The sequence below is a fragment of the Melanotaenia boesemani genome, chromosome 20 (assembly GCF_017639745.1).
Source record: "Melanotaenia boesemani isolate fMelBoe1 chromosome 20, fMelBoe1.pri, whole genome shotgun sequence".
NCBI lineage: Eukaryota > Metazoa > Chordata > Actinopteri > Atheriniformes > Melanotaeniidae > Melanotaenia > Melanotaenia boesemani.
Window position 1 is genome coordinate 18,951,375 of NC_055701.1, and position 24,379 is coordinate 18,975,753.

General features: G+C 40.1%; 3 gene segments (V, D, J or C); 2 read left to right on the top strand and 1 right to left on the bottom strand.

Annotated features, from left to right (window-relative positions):
* The first annotated feature begins 1,084 nt into the window (after nucleotides 1-1,084).
* On the top strand, nucleotides 1,085-4,789 carry LOC121631622. The segment is given in 4 exon segments: nucleotides 1,085-1,103; nucleotides 2,745-2,871; nucleotides 3,374-3,408; nucleotides 4,231-4,789. Coding segments are annotated over 4 exon segments (501 nt in total).
* A 556-nt stretch (nucleotides 4,790-5,345) lies between these two features.
* On the bottom strand, nucleotides 5,346-6,481 carry LOC121631045. The segment is given in 2 exon segments: nucleotides 5,346-6,166; nucleotides 6,254-6,481. Coding segments are annotated over 2 exon segments (360 nt in total).
* Nucleotides 6,482-18,763: 12,282 nt separating this feature from the next.
* On the top strand, nucleotides 18,764-20,363 carry LOC121631623. The segment is given in 3 exon segments: nucleotides 18,764-18,776; nucleotides 19,085-19,189; nucleotides 19,878-20,363. Coding segments are annotated over 3 exon segments (441 nt in total).
* Nucleotides 20,364-24,379: the final 4,016 nt, after the last annotated feature.

Below are 24,379 nucleotides of genomic sequence, written 5' to 3' on the forward strand. Positions count from 1 at the left end.
TAAAGCAAAGAGTAAGAAATTTACAATTTGTAGGTAAATGTTGACACATGATGTTTGTGGATCCATGAAAATATGATAGTTTAACAGTTTTTCAGTAGACGTGACAGAATGACAAAATGATAAAGTATGATTATGAAAGGTAGACATAGGCATGACACAACTTTGATGATTTTGATAGATGTGGAGATAAAACAATAGTGGAAATTAAAAAAAACAATAGAAAACAAAACAAAAAAAAGTGGTAAATTTAAAGTTTATGAATGTTTGTCGTGAACCTGCTGCATTTTCTGCTGTGGACTAACACAGTTTTTACATATTGTCATGAAACTCAATGGTTTGATTTTAGAGATCATCATCTCTTGAAGCTCATTCTGGTCATTTCAGAAGTTTATTGAGAGAAGAAAAAATACAAATTACTTTTATCTGCTTCTGTAAATCTGTTTTTTTCTATCTCATGGACAAACTTTATCAAGACTGAACATCAACCAAGTTAAAATTTCATTTGTTCTGAACAGCCTTGTTTTCATTTAGTTGTCATCTTCCTCCACGTGTTAGATAACACATGTAGAACATTTTACACAGGATGGAAACAAAGGTGTAAGAGGTTTAGATACTTTGGGATCAGCTGCGTTTATATGGAGCATTTTTTATCCTATCAAAGGTCCAATCAGAGTAAAAATACATCATGTAAATACCTCAGTTTAACTGATTGGCCTCAATTAGAAGGAATTTTCTATCCAATCAAGACGGGTGGTTCAAACCTTTCTACGACCTGATCAACAGGAAAAATAAACATGTTTTCAATTATTCTGATCATTTCTGTGATGTATGTTTTTTTTCCAGCCTGATCACACAGAAATATGTGAAATAAAGACTTAAATAAATGTTGAAACCTTTTGGTTATGTCATGTAATTCTGTGGGATCAGGTTGGACTTATACAGGCACAGGGACCACAGCGAGAGGGGGTGGGGCTTAAAAATTTGAGTGGCGCAGCCCAGGGTTAGTTGGGCCGCCGATTTACTGAATGTTATGGACCAGTCAGATCAATAAATGATCAATAAATCATGTCGGCCCATTGGGAAGATGCCCAGTATACCAGATGGTCAGTCCATCCCTGTGTGTGACACACCACCGCGTACGGCCCTGTAATGGCGCAGAGTGTGTTTGATGCAGAGCTGTAACTAAGTTTTTGACGGCCTTAAGATTAAAATTTTGTAAGTTCATTTCATTTTCAATACCGTTGGAGGGTTTTAGACTTACAGGTGTTGTGATTTTACAAGTATAATTTAAGGACATAAAAGTTGAGCGGAGCAGGTGGGGAAGCAAGATGTAAGAGAGGGGGCAGTTGTCCTCCTTTGCCCCCCTGGAGATCTGCCCCTGAGAATAACACACACAAAACTGGCAGCACTAAATATCAAAAACTTATTTAATTTCAGTGTCGAGCCTCAATGTCTGATGTGATCAACCAGCTGATTTTTCTCTCCACAATTCAGAGAAATCTCATGGCAGCTCACAGCTTTAAGTTAAGTGTAATATAGTGTTATTTTAATATGAGGTTCATCTAAGAAAATGTTAGAGACATTTTTTATTTTATTCTTTCAGATAAAAACAACTAATTACTTATATCAATTTCTTTTTGCTTTTCTTTTTTTGTTGTTGTTTTTGTTGTTTTCATGGTGTTGGTGTAAAATTATGTGTTGATTTAAAAGGGTCCATCTAGAAACAATGCAGATTTATGACTTGCTTTTATAGATTTGAACATTGTTGAAAATGCGTGTGAATGTATTTCATGCTTGGTGATGTCTATCAGAAGGTAGCCTCAGTCTGAAACGTACGCCACTTTACTCTGAATATAACTATGATTTAACCAAGTTACCATGAAAGTAAATTTTTTTCAAATTATTCATTGATATTGTAATTTATCAGTGGAAAAAAATGAACTCATTTATTCATCACTTTCTTTTTCATTTTTGAATATTTGTTTTATATAGAGTGCAACTAAAAACAGCTGGCTGATTAATTATTGACCTAATAGTAGTTGCCATTAAATGTAAATAATGAAATCAAAATGTGATTAAAAGACATGTATTCTTATGTACGTGTTTCTTGGTGATTTTACTGTGAGCTCTGTGTTCAGTGGTCTGAGTCTGAGTCTCTTCCTCTTCAGCAGCTGCAGTCAGTTCCTGCTGTAACAGCTCAGTGTGTCTGCAGTCTGACTGCAGGAGGTTTTTGTAAGACTACAAATCACTGTGTGAACACTGGGCCACTGTGTACACTCTTACAGTAGTAAACTGCAGCATCTTCAGCCAGAACTCCACTGATGGTCAAAGAGAAATCAGAGCTGCTTCCACTGCCACTAAACCGAGACGGTGTTCCTGTATGCCTTATGCTCACAGCTCTTATTAGGAGCTTTGGAGTCTGTCCAGAGTTCTGTTGATACCAGAACATACACGGATGACCACTACAGGTTCCAACAGCTTGACTGGTCCTACATTTAAGAGTAACAGTGGATCCTGGAGTAAAAGTCACAACTGGAGGCTGAGTCACAGTCACCTGACCGCTGCATCCTGCAGACAAAACACATCATTCATTTATCAGCAGAAAGAAATGAGAGAAAATGCAGCACATCATGTTTGAAATGTTGCTGAGTGAATGAACCTGTAAAACAGCAGCAGGCCAGCGTCCAGATGAGGATGGTGATGAGAGTCATGGTGGTTGTGCTTTCTGCTGTGTTGACTGACAGATCTGAGTCCTGCAGTGTTGAACTCACAGGACTATAAACCTTCTCAGTTCTCTGGAGGATCAGCTGATGATGCAAAGCCTCCTCTCTATGGAAATGATTTCTCTGCTCTCAACACAATGAAGACCATGTGGGACATAAAACTAGAGAGGCACTTTAGAAAGAAATATTTTAAGAGAACAAAAGGAAATATATAAAATGACTAAATATTTTCAGCATTTGGATTAAAATGGTTCATGTGGTTGGTGTGAATTTATTTTTATTTTTGAAAATGTATTACTGTTTAATATTGTTAGATCATCCTTATTTTGTTCCAAATTATTATTAAAATATTATTAATTAATCTATTTGGAGATATGTTTTAGATATTTCATTTTAATTTAACTTAAATGTCATAAAAATGTTAAAAGAAAGATCTTCTGTCTCTTCAATCTAAAATACTACAATACAATTAAAAATGTCTTTAAATCCTCATAGATTAAAGCGACATGAGCTAAATCATTATATATGTTAAATAAATGGTAAACAGTGAAGTTTTATCGTGAATAAAGTTGATTTTTAGTGAACAGATTTTTGTTCAGAGTGCAGGAGGTTTTTCTATGACCACTTAATGAGTTTGTATCACTGTGGAGGACTTTTGGTGGAGGAACCAAACTCATCGTTCACTGTAAGTACCAACATTTATCTTCAACAAATATCTTTTAAATATGCTGACTCAGAACCTGTTAAAATTTATTTAGATTATTTTGCATCCTCTTAGATGTTTTTGGTTATTTGTGGTTTGTTGCTAAAATCTTCAGTTTGCATTGAAAACAGTAAAAACACGTCATATTCATGCAGTGAAAGTTCATGCTGAGCTTAAATGGACTATAACACAGAAAAATGTAAAAAGTAGAAAGTAATTATATTATTTAAATATTCTTATATAACTGAATATTGATTCCTAAAATATGTTTACACATTTAGTTGGTTTTGGAAATTCACATAATTATGCCTGTAAGATTTTTCACTTTAAACTTTCAAGTTGTTGAATACAAAATATAATGAGGTTGAATTTCGGTGCAAAAAATGGTTTTATTCAGTTTTATAATAAGTGTAGTTTGAGTTTTACAGTTCGTTAGTTTGAGAAGGAAGTGAAACGGACAGATGTGAGATTTTATCTGCAGACATTTTTCCATCAAAACTTTTAAAGTGACAGCTATAAAGTTAATTGTTATAACATGGGTTTAACTTGTGTCGTTTATATCAGTTTTAGTCAAATTTCTTCATGAGACAAACATGACAAAAATGAAGTTATACATATGTGTTCATTATAAAACCTTCATGTCCTCCCATCTTCCTCCTTCTGTCCTCTGTGGAATCACAGTATCATTCAGTTAATCCACAGTGATGTTGGTCTCTGTCATGTATCATACGTGTCTCATGTCCAGCTGTCTGTCCTACATTAGAAGTTAATCTGCTCCTTGTGTGTCTCTGCTCTCCCCTCCAGCTGGCCCCATGGTCAGGCCCTCAGTCTCTCTGCTTCCCCCCTCCTCTGAGCAGATCTCTGAGGGGTCGGCCACGCTGGCCTGCCTGCTGACCGGCTACTCTCCTCAGGGAGCCGTGGTGAGCTGGGAGGTGGACGGTACAGAGGTGACAGAGGGGGTCCTGACCAGCTCAGAGGAGGAGAAGAGTGGACGTTACAGCAGCAGCAGCATCCTGAGCCTGAGCCAGAAGAGCTGGATGAAAGGAGAGCTGTTCTCCTGTCAGGTCCTCCATCATGACCACAGACAGACCCAGTCCCTCCACAGGAGCCAGTGTGTGGACTAGAGGAGCTGACCGAAGCCCAGGACAGCAGCTGTGTGTGGGGGAGCAGGTGGAACACACCTGCTGCTCTGATCAATATGAGTTTTAATGTTTGGAGAAGAAACTAAAGCTTTGTGTGACACAGAACAAACTGCTGTAAAGTGGTGATAACAACAACTTACAGAGTAAAATGTGCATCTCAGCAGCTGGATGTGAGTGTGTATGTTGTCGGTCATTGTTTGCTAATAAAGCTTGTTCTGAATATCATTGAGTGATGCTTCCTGTTATTTTCAGAGTGGAAAGTTATCATTTCAAGGACATATATGATGGACATTTAAAACAGTCTGTTGGATTTTTAAGATATATTTTCACACCTTTGTTTCAGATTTTTATTCGGGACACACTTTGTCTGAACAGAACCTCATGTTTTTCTTTCTTTCTTTTGTCTTTTATTCATTCTTCTTGAAGTACAATTAATATATTAGCTTCAAAGGTTTTTGTTGGGAAACACAAAGGAAAAATTTCTATGAAGTAAACTTTGTCATATAATTGTAGACATAAGATAAAGATTTGTCATAAAAAGGCAGATTTTCAATAAAATTACAGCAATAAAAGGTCACATGCAGTAATTATTTATTGTTTAAATATTCATCATATTCTAGGAAAAGTTTTAATGCTCAAATGACCCAAAAGATATTTGACATTGATCCACATAAATATTTTAATAGTGCTTATTATCTTTATAATAAAATATAAACATGAGTTTATTGATCATTTATGTAAATAAATAATACGTTATTTTAACTAATTTACAACCAGTACAGTACATTATAGGTAGTTAAGCACATAAATGGTAATTAAAAAGGACAAATAAGTTATCAGCATTAATCTATGTTTTATTCAACACAAGACTGAATTAATAAAAATGAATAAATGTTCTAAGTCAATGATTCAGACTTAATGTAGTGGTCTGTGTTTTAACTGGATATTCTGTATTTATTTATGAAAATAAAAGTGTTTATATTTTTTATGCTCAATTTTTCATTAGGAGTTATTTTCTAACTACAAAGAGACAACTTTTAAGAAAAGTATTAAAGAAGTTACCTGAAGGCTGGGGGAAATAACTAAAATGTCTTGAGATAAATAATCACTGTGAATTCTTTTTAAAGCTTCTTAACTTCTGAGCTTGTGTGAATGTACTTTGTATCCAGCTCTGACTCTTCAGTGGACCAGTCATCCATGTCAGAGTCTGCTGCAGAAACTCACAGCTGCTGCTCTTTCAACACTTTGTGGTCTGACTGAAGGAGGTTTTTGTACGACTCTGTTTCACTGTGTGAACGCCGGGTCGCTATACACACCCATACAGTAATAATCTCCTGCATCATCAGCCTGAACTCCTCTGATTGTCAGAGTGAATTCAGGCTCAGATCCACTGCTGCTGAAATGATTCGGGGCAGATTCACGTTCACTGATTTTATAAAACAGCAGTTTGGGAGGCTGTCCAGGTTTCTGCAGGTACCAGCTGAGATCATCATCAACTCCTGAACTGGCTGTACAGCTCAGAGAGACCGTCTCTCCCAAACCAGCAGACTTTGATACAGGAGACTGAGTCACAGAGGGACTGCCATCTGATCCTAGAACTTGAAGCAAGCAAAAACAGGTTTTTATTACAAAACATTCATGAATTTGATGCTCATTTTCAAAGGTTTTCATTAATTACTTCTTACCTTGAAGTGGGAGCAGCAGTGTGATCAACAGTGGAGTCAGTAGCATCTTCACTGTGATTAATCTGGCTGTAGACAGGCCGTTCAGATGCTTCTCTGCTTCACTTTAAACTGCTTTGGGAGCAGTGAAGCACTGCAGTCATTCAAAACACAAGAAACACATTCAAACAAACACCTGTGTTTGAGTGAGGAGCGAAAATGTGTCATATGCAAATGAAATGATCTGCCAGCTCAGTCACATCAGTGAAGAGGTAATTATGTGGGTTAAGTTAACGTTCAGACTTCATTTGATACTGAACTGATGTCTTCTATGGAGCTCCACATTTATTGGCTTGATCTCAGTCACATGTTCCTGTTGCTCCTAAGTTAATTAATTAATTGCCATTGAACATAATGAAATAATGACCTATGATGTGTACATTGTTTTAACTGAGACACAAAACAAAGCAATAAATAATTATTTTCCAGTGAATCAATGTCAAAAAGTATTGTTCTAAGAGGTGCACTAAGATATTCATTGAACTACATGCTCAAACAGAGCAGACTAAAACACGTCAACCAAAGCTGAAAGAGAAAATGTTTTATCCTCATCAGGATGCATCAACAATTAAGATGATGGTCTCTACACTGAAACTCCATCCTGATCTGTCAATAATCTTTTCAGTAGGCTAATCCTACTACTAAACAAATACATTTGATGGAGGTAAAAACTGCAAACGGTTATTAATTACTATTGTAAACATTTTAATACATAAAGTTTAGTGTCTCAAGTATTTCATCCTTCTTATTTATAACCACACTACAAACAAATTTGATTCAAGACAGAACCAGAAAAGTGGCGCTGGTCTACAGAGTAGAAACATGTCTATCAGAAGGTAGCCTCAGTCTGAAACGTATGCTTTACTCTGAATATAACTATTATTAGTGGAAAAAAATGAACTTATTTATTCATCACTTTTTCTTTCTGTCTCTTTCATTTTTGAATATTTGTTTTAAATAAAGTACGACTAAAAACAGGTGGCTGATTAATTATTGAGCTAACAGTATTTACCATTACATGTAAATAATGAAATCAACATAATATTAAAAAGAAATGTATTCTTATGTACATGCTTGGTGATGTTACTGTGAACTCTGTGTTCAGTGGTTTGTGTCATTCTCTTCCTCTTCAGCAGCTGCAGGTAGTTCCTGCTGCAGTCTGACTGCAGGAGGTTTTTGTACCACTACAAATCACAGTGTTAACGGCCATGTGTTACCAACTTTATGGATACTCTTACAGTAATAAACTGCAGCATCTTCAGCCAGAACTCCACTGATGGTCAAAGAGAAATCAGAGCTGCTTCCACTGCCACTAAATCGAGATGGTGTCCCTGTATGACTTATGTTCACTTGTCTTATTAGGAGCTTTGGAGTCTGTCCAGATTTCTGTTGATACCAGAACATGCACTGACCTACATCATTACAGTTTGAATACACAGCAGGGCTGGTCGTACATTTGAGAGTAACAGTGGATCCTGGAGTAAAAGTCACTACTGGAGGCTGAGTCACAGTCACCTGACCGCTGCATCCTGCAGACAAAACACATCATTCATTTATCAGCAGAAAGAAATGAGAGAAAAGGCAGCACATCATGTTTGAAATGTTGCTGAGTGAATGAACCTGTAAAACAGCAGCAGGCCAGCGTCCAGATGAGGATGGTGATGAGAGTCATGGTGGTTGTGCTTTCTGCTGTGTTGACTGACAGATCTGAGTCCTGCAGTGTTGAACTCACAGGACTATAAACCTTCTCAGTTCTCTGGAGGATCAGCTGATGATGCAAAGCCTCCTCTCTATGGAAATGATTTCTCTGCTCTCAACACAATGAAGACCATGTGGGACATAAACTCATGAGAAATACTGTTTTACTGGATTTAATGCATCTATGATCTTCATAGAAAGGAAGGACATATATTAAAATACAACTGAATATTTTCAGTAGTTGGATTAAAATGGTTCACTGTGGTTGGTATGTATCGTTTCATTTTCAATTATTGTGTATTTTTTTAGTGACATGTACTGTTGCAAACTTATTGTTATTGTTCTAAAAGTAAGATTTTTAAAAACAACTATTTTTTTTTTACATGTTTTCAAAGACTTACAAGAAATATTTTACATGTAAATGTAGTACAGGAGAACAAATGCTTTGTTATTCTAAATCTGTTTAAATAAAACCAAATAAAACTATTTAAATTAGCACAAACTTTAAGTTATCAATTTGGAAATGAACTAAATTAGAAGTTGTGAAATTTTAACTTGGATTAAGTTGATTTTCAGTGGAAAGATGTTTGTTCAGAGTGCAGGAGGTTTTTGTACGACCACTTAATGAGTTTGTATCACTGTGGTACACTTTTGGTGGAGGAACCAAACTCATCGTTGACTGTAAGTACCAGAAATATTTTATTTCTTTAAAAAAGTACTAAATACATAATTTTGTTTACAATACTGATTTAATACCAACAAATTCTCTAGTTATAAATAGTTTGTAAGTTTTTTCTTTGTATAGAACAAAGCTGATCTCCCAGTCTGAGAAGATGCAGAGATCAATATTCTTTCAGGGATGTAGACACGTGTGTTGTAGAATCAGGAAAACATGTTTTTATTCTTAATATTGTTTAGACAATTTTCTTTGAACTTTTCTGATTTTGAATTCAGTATAGAGACATTTAAAGAAAGAATCTGTCAACTTTACCTTCTGACATCTACATTATCATTTTTTTTCTCATGTCAAAATTCATTTATATTTCTGGTTAAAATAATATCTAAAATTTTGAGAGAGAGGGAAGAAGTAGAATTTTTTGGGGTGTAACACAGAGATCCTGATGAGCCACGTTGACAAATATAAAAATGTTTGATTGGTGGGCACGGTGTGGGCATTACTTGTGTCAGAAAGACAGAATAGTGGCGGCAGGTGGTAAATGTTGTTATTGCAGTGTCAGAAGGGAAGACAGGCCAGAGGCATCTGAACGTGCAGCTAGATATCTCAGTCAGTAGAGCATCTGTCTACCATGTGGGAGATCGAAGTTCGAATCCTCCAGGGGTGAACACCTTCTACTTGGGGCTTTAGTAAACACACTACAGCCCACAGTAAATCATTTTGGGGAAGAGCGTCTGCAAAATGACAGTAATGATGCCGGTAATGTAGACTTTTGTTTTAAAGTATAAAATAAACATTTACAGATACATCTGAGATTGGTAGCAGTTTATTAAGTGTTAAATAATATTTCTTTATGGTTCCTGGGTGTTCAATCTGGTTTGGCAGTGCTGCAGCTGTGATCAGAGAGACTTGCAGCACCGCAGCAGCCATGTCCTCAGAGGAAGTCCTGCTGGTGCAGAGCGACACTAACACCTCTATTAACAATGTGGCCATGGAGTTGCAGGAAATGGAGTCTGTCTTGATAGAAATTGGGACAACAATTACAAAAGCACTGTGTAAGAATAAATAAAGGAAATCCACCTCTTCTGTGTTTCATAAGCATTGCATCACTTCTAGACGTCAGTCTGTCCCACTGTGCTGGGCCTCAGAATAAATGACCAAGGTTTACTTTCCACATTTTCTTTCACTGACTGGTAAATGTTGGCAGTAGACTCTCAACCTCATCATTTCCTTGATTTTATTCTGTACCGTTGGTGTGGCAGTTTCACTTTTTCCCAGACTATGTGTGTACACCATGGTCAGAGTTGTCAAGGTAGGACCATTTTCTTGTCAAGTTTAGTTTTTATAAATCCAAAAAGTTGACTATATTTAGCATATGCCGGTTTTTGTGCCTACAGAAGCTTTATAAATGAGGCCCCTGATATATATATACACATATACATATATATATATATATATATATATATATATATATATATATATATTCTCCTAACAAATTACTACTATCTTCTTCTGTAAATCCATTTTTTCTTTTTCATGGAACTTCAACCAACAGAAAATTGGACTTCTTTTGAACGACCTTGTTTTCATTTAGTTGTCATCTTCCTCCATGTATTAGATAACACCTGCAGAACGTTTTACACAGGATGGCAATGAAAGTGCAAGAGGTTTAGATACTTTGGCATCAGGTGCATTTATATGGAGCACCTTTGATCCGACCAATGGTCCAATCCATAGACTGTATATACAAAATTGGACGGAGCCTCAATGACGTCACCTGTAATTTTCTGAAGCTCTGAATTGAAGCTCATTAGGTGGTTCCCAACATCATCATCTTGGCAACGTCACACCTGTCATTCCCAGAACTGTCATGGTTACTGAGCTGCTCTGCAGGGTTGCAATCAGGACGACCTCCTACACCTGCCCTGATTGTGATTCCCTTCACCTGCTCCTTGCCCTACTTATACACTCCTCACTCTCTGCTTCCCTGCCAGATGGTCAACAGTACTATCTTGTTGAGATCCAGCTATTTTCTTGTTCCAGATTTTCTTGTCATCGACCTTGTTACGTCCGTGGATACTCTCTTGCCTGACCCCTGCCGGATCCCTTCAAGTGCCCACCTGGATATTGCCCCTTTCCCATACGACCATGGAGATTGCCTGTCCCTCTGGATAAGTACTGCACTGAGCCTCACTGTGAATGAACATTGCCTGCCCTGACTACATCTTTTGGATTTGTGGATTTATATTCCTGTCTGAAGTTCATTTCAGGATTCCTCACCCACAGAACCAGGATTGCCCTACTCCTCCTGCTAACCACTACTGGTTTCACCCTCTTCATCCCCTGACCCTAAATAAACCTTCTTTTCAAACTCATCTGTTCTGCGTGTGGCTGAATTTCCGGGTCTTCAGGAGCGAACCTGACAAGAACATCCAAAAATGGGCAAAGAGGTGGAGCTGAGAGGAGGACTGTGAAGGTGGGGGTGGATGATTGACGCCCATCAAATTTCGAGCAGCCTGTAGCTAAGAGCTAACCAGCTAACGGAGGTAGGCAGGCTAAAGCTAAGGTGCGTGCTGTTAGCTGGCTAAAAACCGCGGTTGTGCTGCTCTCTCCCTTCTTGACGCGGATATTGGATACCTGTAAATCAAAAGGACCTGTCTGGGGTTGCTGCTCGGTCCAATCAGAATGAACATGCATCATGTAAATATATCAGCTTAACTGATTGGCCTCAGTTAGAGGGAATTTTCAATCAATCAAGTGTGGTGGTTCAAACCTTTCTACAATCTGATCAACAGGAAACAATAAATATGTATTCACTTATTCTGATCATTTCTGTGGTATATGTTCTTTCCAACTTGATCTCACAGAAAGATGTGAAATAAAGATGTAAATAAGTGAAACTTTGTGGTTATTCATGTTGTTCTGTGGGATCAGGTTGGACTTGCACAGGCACAGGGACCACAGCGAGAGGAGGTGGGGCTTAAAAATTTGAGTGGCCCAGCCCAGGGTTCGTTGGGCCACCGATTTACTGAATGTGATGTGTGTGTGTGTGTGATCTACTGCCTCTGAATCTAGACGGAGTTCCTGAGAACAAGGTTGAAGCTGTGTGTGTATAAGAAGTTTAGGAGGCTGTCCAGGTTTCTGAAGGTACCAACTGAGATCATCGTCAATGTTTGAACTCCCTGTGGCACTGATGGTCACAGTCCCTCCAACACTGACAGACTTGGATTTATCAGCCTGAGTCAGAAAATTGTTGGCAGACGACTCTGAAATGAGAAAAAGAACATTAAGCTGACAAAACACAGTCTTAGACCAAATAAGAACAAGAATTATTCTAACAATTGTAGAAATTTGAAAAAGAGGGAAAATAGTGAAAGAAAATGTCTCACTCTGACACAGAAAACCCAACATAACAGTCAAAGTTATTGGAAACATCATCCTGATGCAGGTTTCAGTGTGTGAGCATGAAAACGGTTCACACTCTCTGTGACAGAGGAACTTAAACTGTGAGGAGCAGAGAAGCATAAAATCATGCAAAACACTTTCACCACGGCAAACACACACCTGTTTCAGTGAAACAGAAAAAACTTTGCTTAGTTGAGACGACAGTGACAGTTTCACAAGAAATGTGGACATTTGTCCTCTACAACGTTGTAGTGCTGAAATAAAGCTGAAGACATGATGAGATGATCATGTTTTCCATTTCATGAAGTTTTGTTTAGGTGATGTGATGAAAACATTTAACAATGTATTGATCTCGGCTGCTCCGCTGCTGGGTCGGCTGGGGGTTCCGGTCTGGGCGGGCGGCATTGGGTGGGGCTGCCTCGTGGCGGTGGGGGGTGGCTGCCGGGGTGCCTGGGTCGGTGTCCGTCGGCCCCTGGCCGGGTGGCCAGTCGGGCCCGGGGTGGGCCGGGTGGGGGCCCCGGGCTCTGGGGTGTCGGGTCTCCCCCCTCTCCTGGGGGTGGGGGGTCTGCCGCTGCTGGGGGGGGCTGGGCCCGTCCGGATGTGCCGTGCCGGGGGTTGGTCCGTGCCCTGGTGCTTGGTCGCAGCCCCGGAACCTGGGTGGGGGTGTGTTTATATATAGGTGGGTGTGTGTGTGTGTGTGTCCGTAGGTATGCTGGTGTGTGGGTGGGTGTAGAGGGATGTGTGTGCTGTATGTGTGTGTGGGTGTGTATGAAGGTCTAGGTGTGTGCGTGTATGTGTGTGTGAGTGGTGTGCGGGTGTGTGTGTGGAGGTCTATGTGGGATGTGTGTGTGGGGGTGTGTGAAGGTGTGTATATATGAGTGTGTGCACGTGGAGGTCGAGGTGTGTGTGGAGGAGTGAAGGAGTGGGTGGAGGCGTGAGTATGTATGGAGGTGCTTGTGTGTATATGCGGGTATGTATGTGAGTGCGTGTGTAGTGGTGTATGTGTATGGAGGGGTATGAGAGTGTGTGTGTATGTGGGCACCGGTGTGTGTGTTTATAGGTATGTGCGTGAAGTGTGTGTGTGGAGGTATGTGCACGTATTGAGGTGTTGGTGTATAGAGGTGTGTGAGAGGGTGTGTGAGTGGCTGGGGGAAAAAAAAAAAAAAAAAAAAAAAAAAAGAAAAAGAGTGTGTGTGCGTTTGCAGGGGGTTAGGACGTGTCCTCTGGGGGGCGCCCTGGCCTGGTGTTGGGGGCGTGGGCCTGGGGTTCCCTTCCTTTGCCTCGCCCCCCTCCCACTCAGAAAGAGGAAAGTGGCCCCTTGGGCTGGTGGCTGGCCCCTGGGGGGGTTCGTGGCGTGCCTGGGTTGGGGTGCCTGCTCCGGGCCTGTGACGCCCTTCGGGGCCGGCGGGGGACGGGGGCGCCCTAAGCCACTGGCGGGTCGTCTTCCAGGGGGGAGGCTTACTCCCCTCTGGACCTACATCTCCTGACCCCTCCCCTCCCCCACTCTTCACTACATACACAGGTAGGGCTGTGGGAGGTGTGCTTGTTGCGCTGGGCGGGGCAGGGGGGTCATCATAATGGCCCCGTTGCTTCGCTGAGCGGCAGCATGCCTCCCAGCTTTTAATTCCACTTAGTCACTGAGCACAAATAACATTTGCAACATACAAACACGTTTTGGGGGGTGGAACATGCGAGGTCAGGTGGGTGGGACTGCTCAGGTGGCCCCGCCCCCTCCTCAATGCAGTTACTGCCCCCCAATTTTAACCCTCTTTTTTTAATTGCAAACAGCACATAATATATTCCATCACTAGTGGGGGAGGGAGGGGGGATGGGGTCTTCAAGCGCCCCTGTCTCCATGGATGGCCCGGGGGCGGGGCGGGCCGGGTGGCATGTCGCGTTGGCCCGGGGCGTAGGCGGGCTGTCCCGGGGGGTTTTGGCTGCTGGCCCTGGGGGTAAGGTGCTGTTTTGGGGGTGGGGAGTGGGGGGCGGGGTGGGGGGGGTGGGGGCCTTGCTCGTGTCTCCTCGCCTCCTGGCTGGGGCTGTCCCCCCGCGGCGTGGGGTGGCGGGAGGATGGTGGTGGGGGGATGGTGTTTGTGTGTGTGTGTGTTGGGGGGGGAGGGTGGTGTGGGTGTGAGGGTGGTGTGGGTGTGGGGGGATGGGTGGTGGAGGGATGGTGTGTGGGAGGGTGGGGTGTGAGGAGGTGGATGCGTGGTGTGTGGGAGGGGGGGTGGTGTGGGTGTGGGAGGATGAATGGTGGAGGGATGATGTATGTGTGGGAGGATGGGGTATGTGTGGGAGAATGTATGGTGCAGGGATGGGGGAGTGTGTGGGAGGATGGATGGTGGAAGGATGGTGTGTGTGCGGGAGGATGGATGGTGTATGGGAGGGAGGATGGTGTGTGTGTGGGGGAGTGGTGTATGTTTGGGAGAGTGGGTGATGGAGGGGTGGTGTGTGTGTGTGGGAGGATGGGGTACGTGAAGGTGGATGTTTGGTGTAGGAGAGGGAGGACGGTGTATGTGTAGGAGAATGATGTATGTGTGGGAGGATGGGTAGTGGAAGGATGGTGTGTGTGTGTGTGTGTGGGAGGTGTGAAGGTGGATGAATGGTGTATGAGAGGGAGGATGGTGTATGTGTGGGAGGATGAGTGGTGGAGGGATGATGTGTGTGTGGGAGGATGGGGTAGGTGTGGGAGAGTGTATGGTGGAAGGATGGTGAGTGTGTGGGAGGAAGGATGGTGTGTGTGTGGAAGGATGGTGTGTGTGTGTGGGAGTACAGAGTATGTGAGGGTTGAATGGTGTATGCGTGGGAGGATGAATGGAGGAGTGGAAGGAGAGTGTGTGTGTTTGTGTGTGTGTGTGTTGGTCTGGGGGGGGGGGCAGGACTGGTTCTCGGGGTGTGCGGCTGGGCGCTGGGGTGTGGGGCTGGCCTCTGGTGGTGGCCGTCTGGGCGGGCCGGGTCCCCCCGGGTGGCGTGCTGGCCCTCGGCCTGTGGGGGGGGGGGGGGGGGTGTCCCTGCGCTCCTGGGCCCGGGCCCTCTGCCCCGTCTGTCCCGGGCGGCCATTGCCCGGGGGGGTCGGGGACTGCTGGCCTCGGCCCGCCGGGGCCGGTGCCCTGTGTCCGCGGGGCGGCTCCTGCTGGGGTCTCCTGCTGCTGCCTTCCTGGGCGGGCGAGTGGTCGTCTCTGTGGACCGGTCGGGATCTGTAGCCTACGGGGGGGCTGGTGGCCTGGGTCTCGGGACCGCTGGCCTGACTCTGGCCTCTGTTCAAGTGAGGTGGCATCTGCATGATCACTCTGCATGGTCACTCCTTCCTGAACGTCTCCACACAGTCTTTGCGTCGCCGTGTGGCCGAGTTCTCCAACACATCCACACAGGTTTCTCTGCGCGTGTTCTTGAATACAGCAGTTTCACTTATATCTATTATCATATTTTTTTTTTTTTCTTTTTTTTTATTATTTCTGTTCTTATTATTATTATTACTCTTACTCTTATTATTATTATTGTTACTATTATCAACTAGTTGTGTAATGACCTACTGGCTAGGATGATCTTATCTATATATGTTGTAAGTAATATGGATTACATGGTCTTCTGTATGATGTTTCAAGTCCCCACCCGCACTCCCCACACCCTTTCTGTCCCTCTCTCTCCCCTCCCTCTTCTTTCTACTTTCTTTTCTCTCTCTCTCTCTCTCTGTCCCCTCCGGTCGAGTCCAGCATTAAGAGTCTGATTTAATAAAGTTTTTCATGTCATCAAGAGGGACTTTATACATGTAGTATAAATCCCTGCTTGATAGAGTAAAATTGCCCAGCACCAGACGGCAGCCAGACAATCATTCTGTTTGCAACGATGCTGGACAAGACAGGTTAATAAAAAAACAAAAAAAAAACAATGTATTTATCTATCCTGAACCATGTCATATTTTAATTATCTAAATGTGACCAACAGTGACAGTAAAGCCCAAATGAAGAGATCATGGAGAACATTGGACCAGTTGGGACTCAAACTTGGTTCTCTTGAATAACAGACCATGTTATAGCACCACTGTCCAGCCCCCAACCCCTAATGAGTGTTTTTAACATGGTACAGGAGAATAAGTTTAAATTTATCACAGTTTCATTAAAGCAAAGAGTAAGAAATTTACAATTTGTATGTAAATGTTGACACATGATGTTTGTGGATCCATGAAAATATGATAGTTTAACAGTTTTTCAGTAGACGTGACAGAATGACAAAATGATAAAGTATGATTATGAAAGGTAGACATAGGCATGACACAACTTTGATGATTTCGCCAGATGTGGAGATAAAACAATAGTGGAAATTAAAGAAAACAATTGAAAACAAAACAAAAAAAAAACGGTAAATTTAAAGTTTTTGAATTTTTGTTGTGAACCTGCTGCATTTTCTGTTGTGGACTAACACAGTTATTACATATTGGCATGAAACTCAATGATCATCTCTTGAAGCTCAAGTTTTTTAAGGGGAGAAAAAACATATATATATATATATATATATGTATAAAAGACTTGTTCTGAACAGCCTTGTTTTTATTTAGTTGTCATCTTCCTCCACGTGTTAGATAACACATGTAGAACATTTTACACAGGATGGTAACAAAGGTGTAAGAGGTTTAGATACTTTGTCATCAGGTGTGTTTATATGGAGCATTTTTTTTAACCGATCAAAGGTTCAATCAGAGTAAAAATACATCATGTAAATACCTCAGCTTAACTGATTGGCCTCAATTAGAAGAAATTTTCTATCCAATCAAGGTTCAAACCTTTCAACAAACTGATCAACAGGAAAAGAAAAATATGTTTTCAATTATTCTGATCATTTCTGTGATGTATGTTTTTTTCCAGCCTGATCTCACAGAAATATGTGAAATAAAGATTTAAATAAATGTTAAAACCTTTTGGTTATGTCATGTAATTCTGTGGGATCAGGTTGGACTTACACAGGCACAGGGACCACAGCGAGAGGGGGTGGGGCTTAAGAATTTGAGCGGCGCAGCCCAGGGTTAGTTGGGCCACCGATTTACTGAATGTTATGGACCAGTCAGATCAATAAATGATCAATAAATCATGTCGGTCCATTGGGAAGATGCCCAGTATACCAGATGGTCAGTCCATCCCTGTGTGTGACACACCACCGCGTACGGCCCTGTAATGGGGCAGAGTGTGTTTGATGCAGAGCTGTAACTAAGTTTTTGACGGCCCTAAGATTAAATTTTTGTAAGTTCATTTCATTTTCAATGGTGTTGGAGGTTTTTAGACTTACAGGTGTTGTGATTTTGCAAATATAATTTAAGGACATAAAAGTTGAGGGGAGCAGGTGGGGATGCAAGATGTAAGAGAGGGGCAGTTGTCCTCTTTTGCCCCCCTGGAGATCTGCCCCTGAGAATAACACACACAAGGCTGGTATCACTAAATATAAACTTATTTAATTTCAGTATAGAGCCTCAATGTCTGATGTCATCAACCAGCTGATTTTTCTCTCCACAATTCACAGAAATCTCATGGCAGCTCACAGCTTTAACTTAAGTGTAATATAATGTTATTTTAATATGAGGTTCATCTAAGAAAATGTTAGAAACATTTTTTATTTTCCTCTTTCAGATAAAAACAACTAATTACTGATATCAATGTCTTTTTGCTTTTCGTTTTTTTTGTTGTTGTTTTTGTTGTTTTCATGGTGTTGGTGTAAAATTATATGTTGATTTAAAGAGGTCCATCTGTAAACAATGCAGATTTATGACTTGCTTTTATAAATATGAACATTGTTGAAAATGCATGTGAATGCATTTCATGCTTGGTGATGTTACTGTGAGCTCTGTGTTCAGTGGTCTGAGTCCGAGTCTCTTCCTCTTCAGCAGCTGCAGTCAGTTCCTGCTGTAACAGCTCAGTGTGTCTGCAGTCTGACTGCAGGAGGTTTTTGTACCACTACAAATCACTGTGTGAATCCTATGCCACTGTGGTCACTCAGACAGTAATAAACTGCAGCATCTTCAGCCAGAACTCCACTGATGGTCAAAGAGAAATCAGAGCTGCTTCCACTGCCACTAAACCGAGACGGTGTTCCTGTATGCCTTGTTTTCAAATGTCTAATGAGGAGCTTCCTAGTCTGTCCAGGTATGTGCTGATACCAGAATATACACAAATCAACACCACCGCAGATGTAAACAGGCTCACTGGTCCTACATTTGAGAGTAACAGTGGATCCTGGAGTAAATGTCACTACTGGAGGCTGAGTCACAGTCACCTGACCGCTGCATCCTGCACACAAAACACATTATTCATTTATCAGCAGAAAGAAATGAGAGAAAAGGCAGCACATCATGTTTGAAATGTTGCTGAGTGAATGAACCTGTAAAACAGCAGCAGGCCAGCGTCCAGATGAGGATGGTGATGAGAGTCATGGTGGTTGTGCTTTCTGCTGTGTTGACTGACAGATCTGAGTCCTGCAGTGTTGAACTCACAGGACTATAAACCTTCTCAGTTCTCTGGAGGATCAGCTGATGATGCAAAGCCTCCTCTCTATGGAAATGATTTCTCTGCTCTCAACACAATGAAGACCATGTGGGACATAAACTCATGAGAAATACTGTTTTACTGGATTTAATGCATCTATGATCTTCATGGAAAGGAAGGACATATATTAAAATACAACTGAATATTTTCAGTAGTTGGATTAAAATGGTTCACTGTGGTTAGTATGTGTCTTTTCATTTTCCATTTTTGTGTATTTTATTAGAAACATGGACTGTTGCAAACTTATTGTTATTGTTTTAAAAGTAAGATTTTTAAAAACATCTATATTTTTACATGTTTTCAAAGATTTACAAGAAATATGTTACATGTAAATGTAGTACAGGAGAACAAATGCTTTGTTATTCTAAATCTGTTTAAATAAAACCAAATAAAACTATTTAAATTAGCACAAACTTTAAGTTATCAATTTGGAAATGAACTAAATTAGAAATTGTGAAATTTAACTTGGATTAAGTTGATTTTCAGTGGAAAGATGTTTGTTCAGAGTGCAGGAGGTTTTTGTACGACCACTTAATGAGTTTGTATCACTGTGGTGGACTTTTGGTGGAGGAACCAAACTCATCGTTGACTGTAAGTACCAGAAATATTTTATTTCTTTAAAAAAGTACTGAATACATCATTTTGTTTATAATATTGATTTAATACCAACAAATTCTCTGGTTATAAATAGTTTGTAAGTTTTTCTTTGTGTAGAACAAAGCTGATCTCCCAGTCTGAGAAGATGCAGAGATCAATATTCTTTCAGGGATGTAGACACGTGTGTTGTAGAATCAGGAAAACATGTTTTTATTCTTAATATTGTTTAGACGATTTTCTTTGAACTTGCATTTTCTTATTTTGAATTCAGTGTAGAGACATTAAAAGAAAAAATCTGTCAACTTTACCTTCTGACATCTACATTATCATTTTTTTCCTCATGTCAAAATTCATTTATATTTCTGGTTAAAATTTTTATTTAAAAATTTGTTTAAGAAAAACATTATTTAATCAGTAAATGCTGTTTGACGTTGTGTTCATAGTTCATTTATTTTCCATGTAGTTTAAAGGAAGTGAAAGAGACAGATGCCAAACTTTGAGCTGTGTTCGTGTTTCAGCTCTGTCAGTTTAAACATGAGAAAATCATCACAGGGACGAGTTATTCACTGTCACACTGGAGGAGACACATATGAAGATCAATAATCATTATTATTTATTATTTTAGATCTTTTATCAGCATTCTCCTTCATTTCTGAGTCTTTCCTCCTCCTCTCTCCTCCAGTGGGTGTGGTGCGGCCCACCCTGACCGTCCTCCCTCCCTCCAAAGAGGAGGAGAACCAGAGCAGTGTCACACTGGTGTGTCTGTCCACTGGGGGCTTCCCCTCCACTTGGAGTCTGGGCTGGAAGGTGGGGGGCAGCAGCAGGTCCTCGGGGGTGTCACAGAGCCAGGAGGTCCTGGGGAGGGACGGCCTCTACAGCTGGAGCAGCACCCTGAGCCTCCCTGCAGACCAGTGGAGGAAGGTGGGCTCAGTGAGCTGTGAGGCCAGTCAGAATGGACAGAGTCCTGTCACTCAAACTCTGGAGCCTGACCGCTGCTCAGAGTAAAGCTTCAGCAGCACTTCCTGTCTGGATGTCATGCTGCTGCTTCCATGAAGATCTGGATGAAGATTCAGATCTGCTCTCTTCTAATCTTTCATCAAACTGGTGGCTATTCTTTAGCATTTTTATGTTTAACTGCTTTAATCTTAGTCATGTTGTGCTTTTTACTCCTCAATGTATGACTGTAACAAACAACAACAGCTTCAAATAAATCACTGTCTTTGTATTTATTTGAGTGTGAATTTATTCCTTTGACAGGGACATGAACAGCAATACATTTACCTCAAAGAGAAACATGTTTGGTACCAGGCTTTAGCAACGCTGCTGATTTCCACCTGCAGTCTCTGAACAACACATTATTCATTTAATCTGTTTCAAACCTCACAATTTCATCACATTGTTTCCCAAAATCCTCAGTATTTTGCATGAATTCATGCCAATGTACTTTTATCAAGCAAATAGCAACAATTAGTATGAACCAGCCTATTTACTTATTTGATCATTAGTTCATAGTAAATATATGTAAACTATGATTGTTCATGCTTTGTTGTAAATTATTGGTTAAAAATAAAATGACAAAAGTTTACTCTGTATATTAGATATTTTGGAGACTGTCCAGGTTTCTGATGGAACAACTGAGATCATCATGTATATCTGAAATTTCTGTGGTGCTGATGGACACAGTCCTTCCAACTCTTACAGACTTGGATTTATCAGTCTGAGTCTGAAAACTCATCAAGATCAGGTGATTTGGATAAATTATAATTTGAGGAAAATCATAAAAAACTATTTGGTCATCCATCAAAGAAAATCAAGAATTATTTTCCTAATGAAATAAAGAAAATTCAGAAAAATAAAAATCTTCTCACTCTGGCTCAGAAATCCCGACGACAATCACAGCTGATAAAAACATCATCTTGTTGCAGTTTTTTTTTATATAAAAACCCAGAAAAAAGAAAACTTTTATCTGCGTTACTAAAACTACATGTGAACAGAACATGTTTCTTTGGTTTGTTGTCATCTGCTTTCTACAAACACTTTCCTGAAATCTAAATAAAATATAAGCTTGAAAACGCTATAATAATGTATTTATTGTGTTAAAAAAATGGATTTTTCCTATTTGGCTGTAAAATTCAGGGTGAAATACAAAACCATGGAGATACTGTTTGAATGTTTTGTTTCTATAATCAGACTCATAACAGTCCTGATCTTCAAAATACAGGATTCAAACATGAGTATTTAAGTAAAAGCTACATGTCATAACATGGAAGATTTTTCACTTTTATTTAGATTGACTGTGTTTCTGCTTGATGACTGTTGTGTTGTGTTCACTGGACCAAGTTATCTTCATCACAGTGCTCTTCATCATCACTCTGCACCTGCAGCCTTCAGTCAGGACTCAAGGAGGTTTTTGTACTGGCTCTAAATCACTGTGTGAACCACTCACCTACCATGATAGCCCAGACAGTAATAATCTCCAGCATCTTCAGCCTGGACACCACTGATGGTTAAAGTGTACTGAGAATCAGATCTACTGCCTCTGAATCTAGACGGAGTTCCTGACAACAAGGTTGAAGACACATTATATAAGAAGTTTAGGAGGCTGTCCAGGTTTCTGAAGGTACCAACTGAGATCAGCACCGATGTCTGAACTCCCTGTGGCGCTGATGGTCACAGTCCCTCCAACACTGACAGACTTGGATTTATCAGCCTGAGTCAGAAAATTGTTGGCAGACGACTCTGAAATGAGAAAAAGAACATTAAGCTGACAAAACACAGTCTTAGACCAAATAAGAACAAGAATTATTCTAACAATTGTAGAAATTTGAAAAAGAGGGAAAATAGTGAAAGAAAATGTCTCACTCTGACACAGAAAACCCAACATAACAGTCAAAGTTATTGGAAACATCATCCTGATGCAGGTTTCAGTGTGTGAGCATGAAAACGGTTCAGACTCTCTGTGACAGAGGAACTTAAACTGTGAGGAGCAGAGAAGCATAAAATCATGCAAAACACTTTCACCACGGCAAACACACACCTGTTTTAGTGAAACAGAAAAAACTTTGCTTAGTTGAGGACGACAGTGACAGTTCTCACAAGAAATGTGGACGTTTGTCCTCTACAAAGTTGTAGTGCTGCAATAAAGCTGAAGACATGATGAGATGACCATGTTTTCCATTTCATGTAGTTTTGTTTAGGTGATGTGATGAAAACATTTAACAATGTATTTATCTATACTGAACCATGTCATTTTTTAATTATCTAAATGTGACCAACAGTGACAGTAAAGTCCAAATGAAGAGATCATGGAGAACATTGGACCAGTTGGGACTCAAACTTGGTTCTCTTGAATAACAGACCATGTTATAGCACCACTGTCCAGCCCCCAACCCCTAATGAGTGTTTTTAACATGGTACAGGAGAATAAGTTTAAATTTATCACAGTTTAATTAAAGCAAAGAGTAAGAAATTTACAATTTGTAGGTAAATGTTGACACATGATGTTTGTGGATCCATGAAAATATGATAGTTTAACAGTTTTTCAGTAGACGTGACAGAATGATAAAATGATAACGTATGATTATGAAAGGTAGACATAGGCATGACACAACTTTGATGATTTTGACAGATGTGGAGATAAAACAATAGTGGAAATAAAAAAAAACAATGGAAAACAAAACAAAAAAAAGTGGTAAATTTAAAGTTTATGAATGTTTGTCGTGAACCTGCTGCATTTTCTGCTGTGGACTAACACAGTTATTACATATTGGCATGAAACTCAATGATCATCTCTTGAAGCTCAAGTTTTTTAAGAGGAGAAAAAACATGTGTATAAATATATATATATATATATATATATATATATATATATATATATATATATATATATATATATATATATATATATATATATATATGTATAAAAGGCTTGTTCTGAGTAGCCTTGTTTTTATTTAGTTGTCATCTTCCTCCACGTGTTAGATAAAACATGTAGAACATTTTACACAGGATGGTAACAAAGGTGTAAGAGGTTTAGATACTTTAGCATCAGGTGCGTTTATATGGAACATTTTTTTTACCCAATCAAAGGTCCAATCAGAGTAAAAATACATCATGTAAATACCTCAGCTTAACTGATTGGCCTCAATTAGAAGGAATTTTCTATCCAATCAAGACGGGTGGTTCAAACCTTTCTACGACCTGATCAACAGAAAAAAATAAATATGTTTTCAATTATTCTGATCATTTCTGTGATGTATGTTTTTTTTCCAGCCTGATCTCACAGAAATATGTTAAATAAAGATTTAAATAAAAGTTGAAACCTTTTGGTTATTTCATGTAATTCTGTGGGATCAGGTTGGACTTACACAGGCACAGGGACCACAGCGAGAGGGGGTGGGGCTTAAAAATTTGAGTGGCGCAGCACAGGGTTAGTTGGGCCGCCGATTTACTGAATGTTATGGACCAGTCAGATCAATGAATGATCAATAAATCACGTCGGCCCATTGGGAAGATGCCCAGTATACCAGATGGTCAGTCCATCCCTGTGTGTGACACACCACCGCGTACAGCCCTGTAATGGCGCAGAGTGTGTTTGATGCAGAACTGTAACTAAGTTTATGACCGCCTTAAGATTAAAATTTTGTAAGTTCATTTCATTTTCAATACCGTTGGAGGGTTTTAGACTTACAGGTGTTGTGATTTTACAAGTATAATTTAAGAATATAAAAGTTGAGCGGAGCAGGTGGGGATGCAAGATGTAAGAGAGGGGGCAGTTGTCCTCCTTTGCCCCCCTGGAGATCTGCCCCTGAGAATAACACACACAAAACTGGCAGCACTAAATATCAAAAACTTATTTAATTTCAGTGTCGAGCCTCAATGTCTGATGTGATCAACCAGCTGATTTTTCTCTCCACAATTCACAGAAATCTGATGGCAGCTCACAGCTTTAAGTTAAGTGTAATATAGTGTTATTTTAAGATGAGGTTCATCTAAGAAAATGTTAGAGACAATTTTTATTTTCTTCTTTCAGATAAAAACAACTAATTACTGATATCAATTTCTTTTTGCTTTTCTTTTTTTGTTGTTGTTTTTGTTGTTTTCCTGGTGTTGGTGTAAAATTATGTGTTGATTTAAAGGGGTCCATCTGGAAATAAAGCAGCTTTATGACTTGCTTTTATAGAT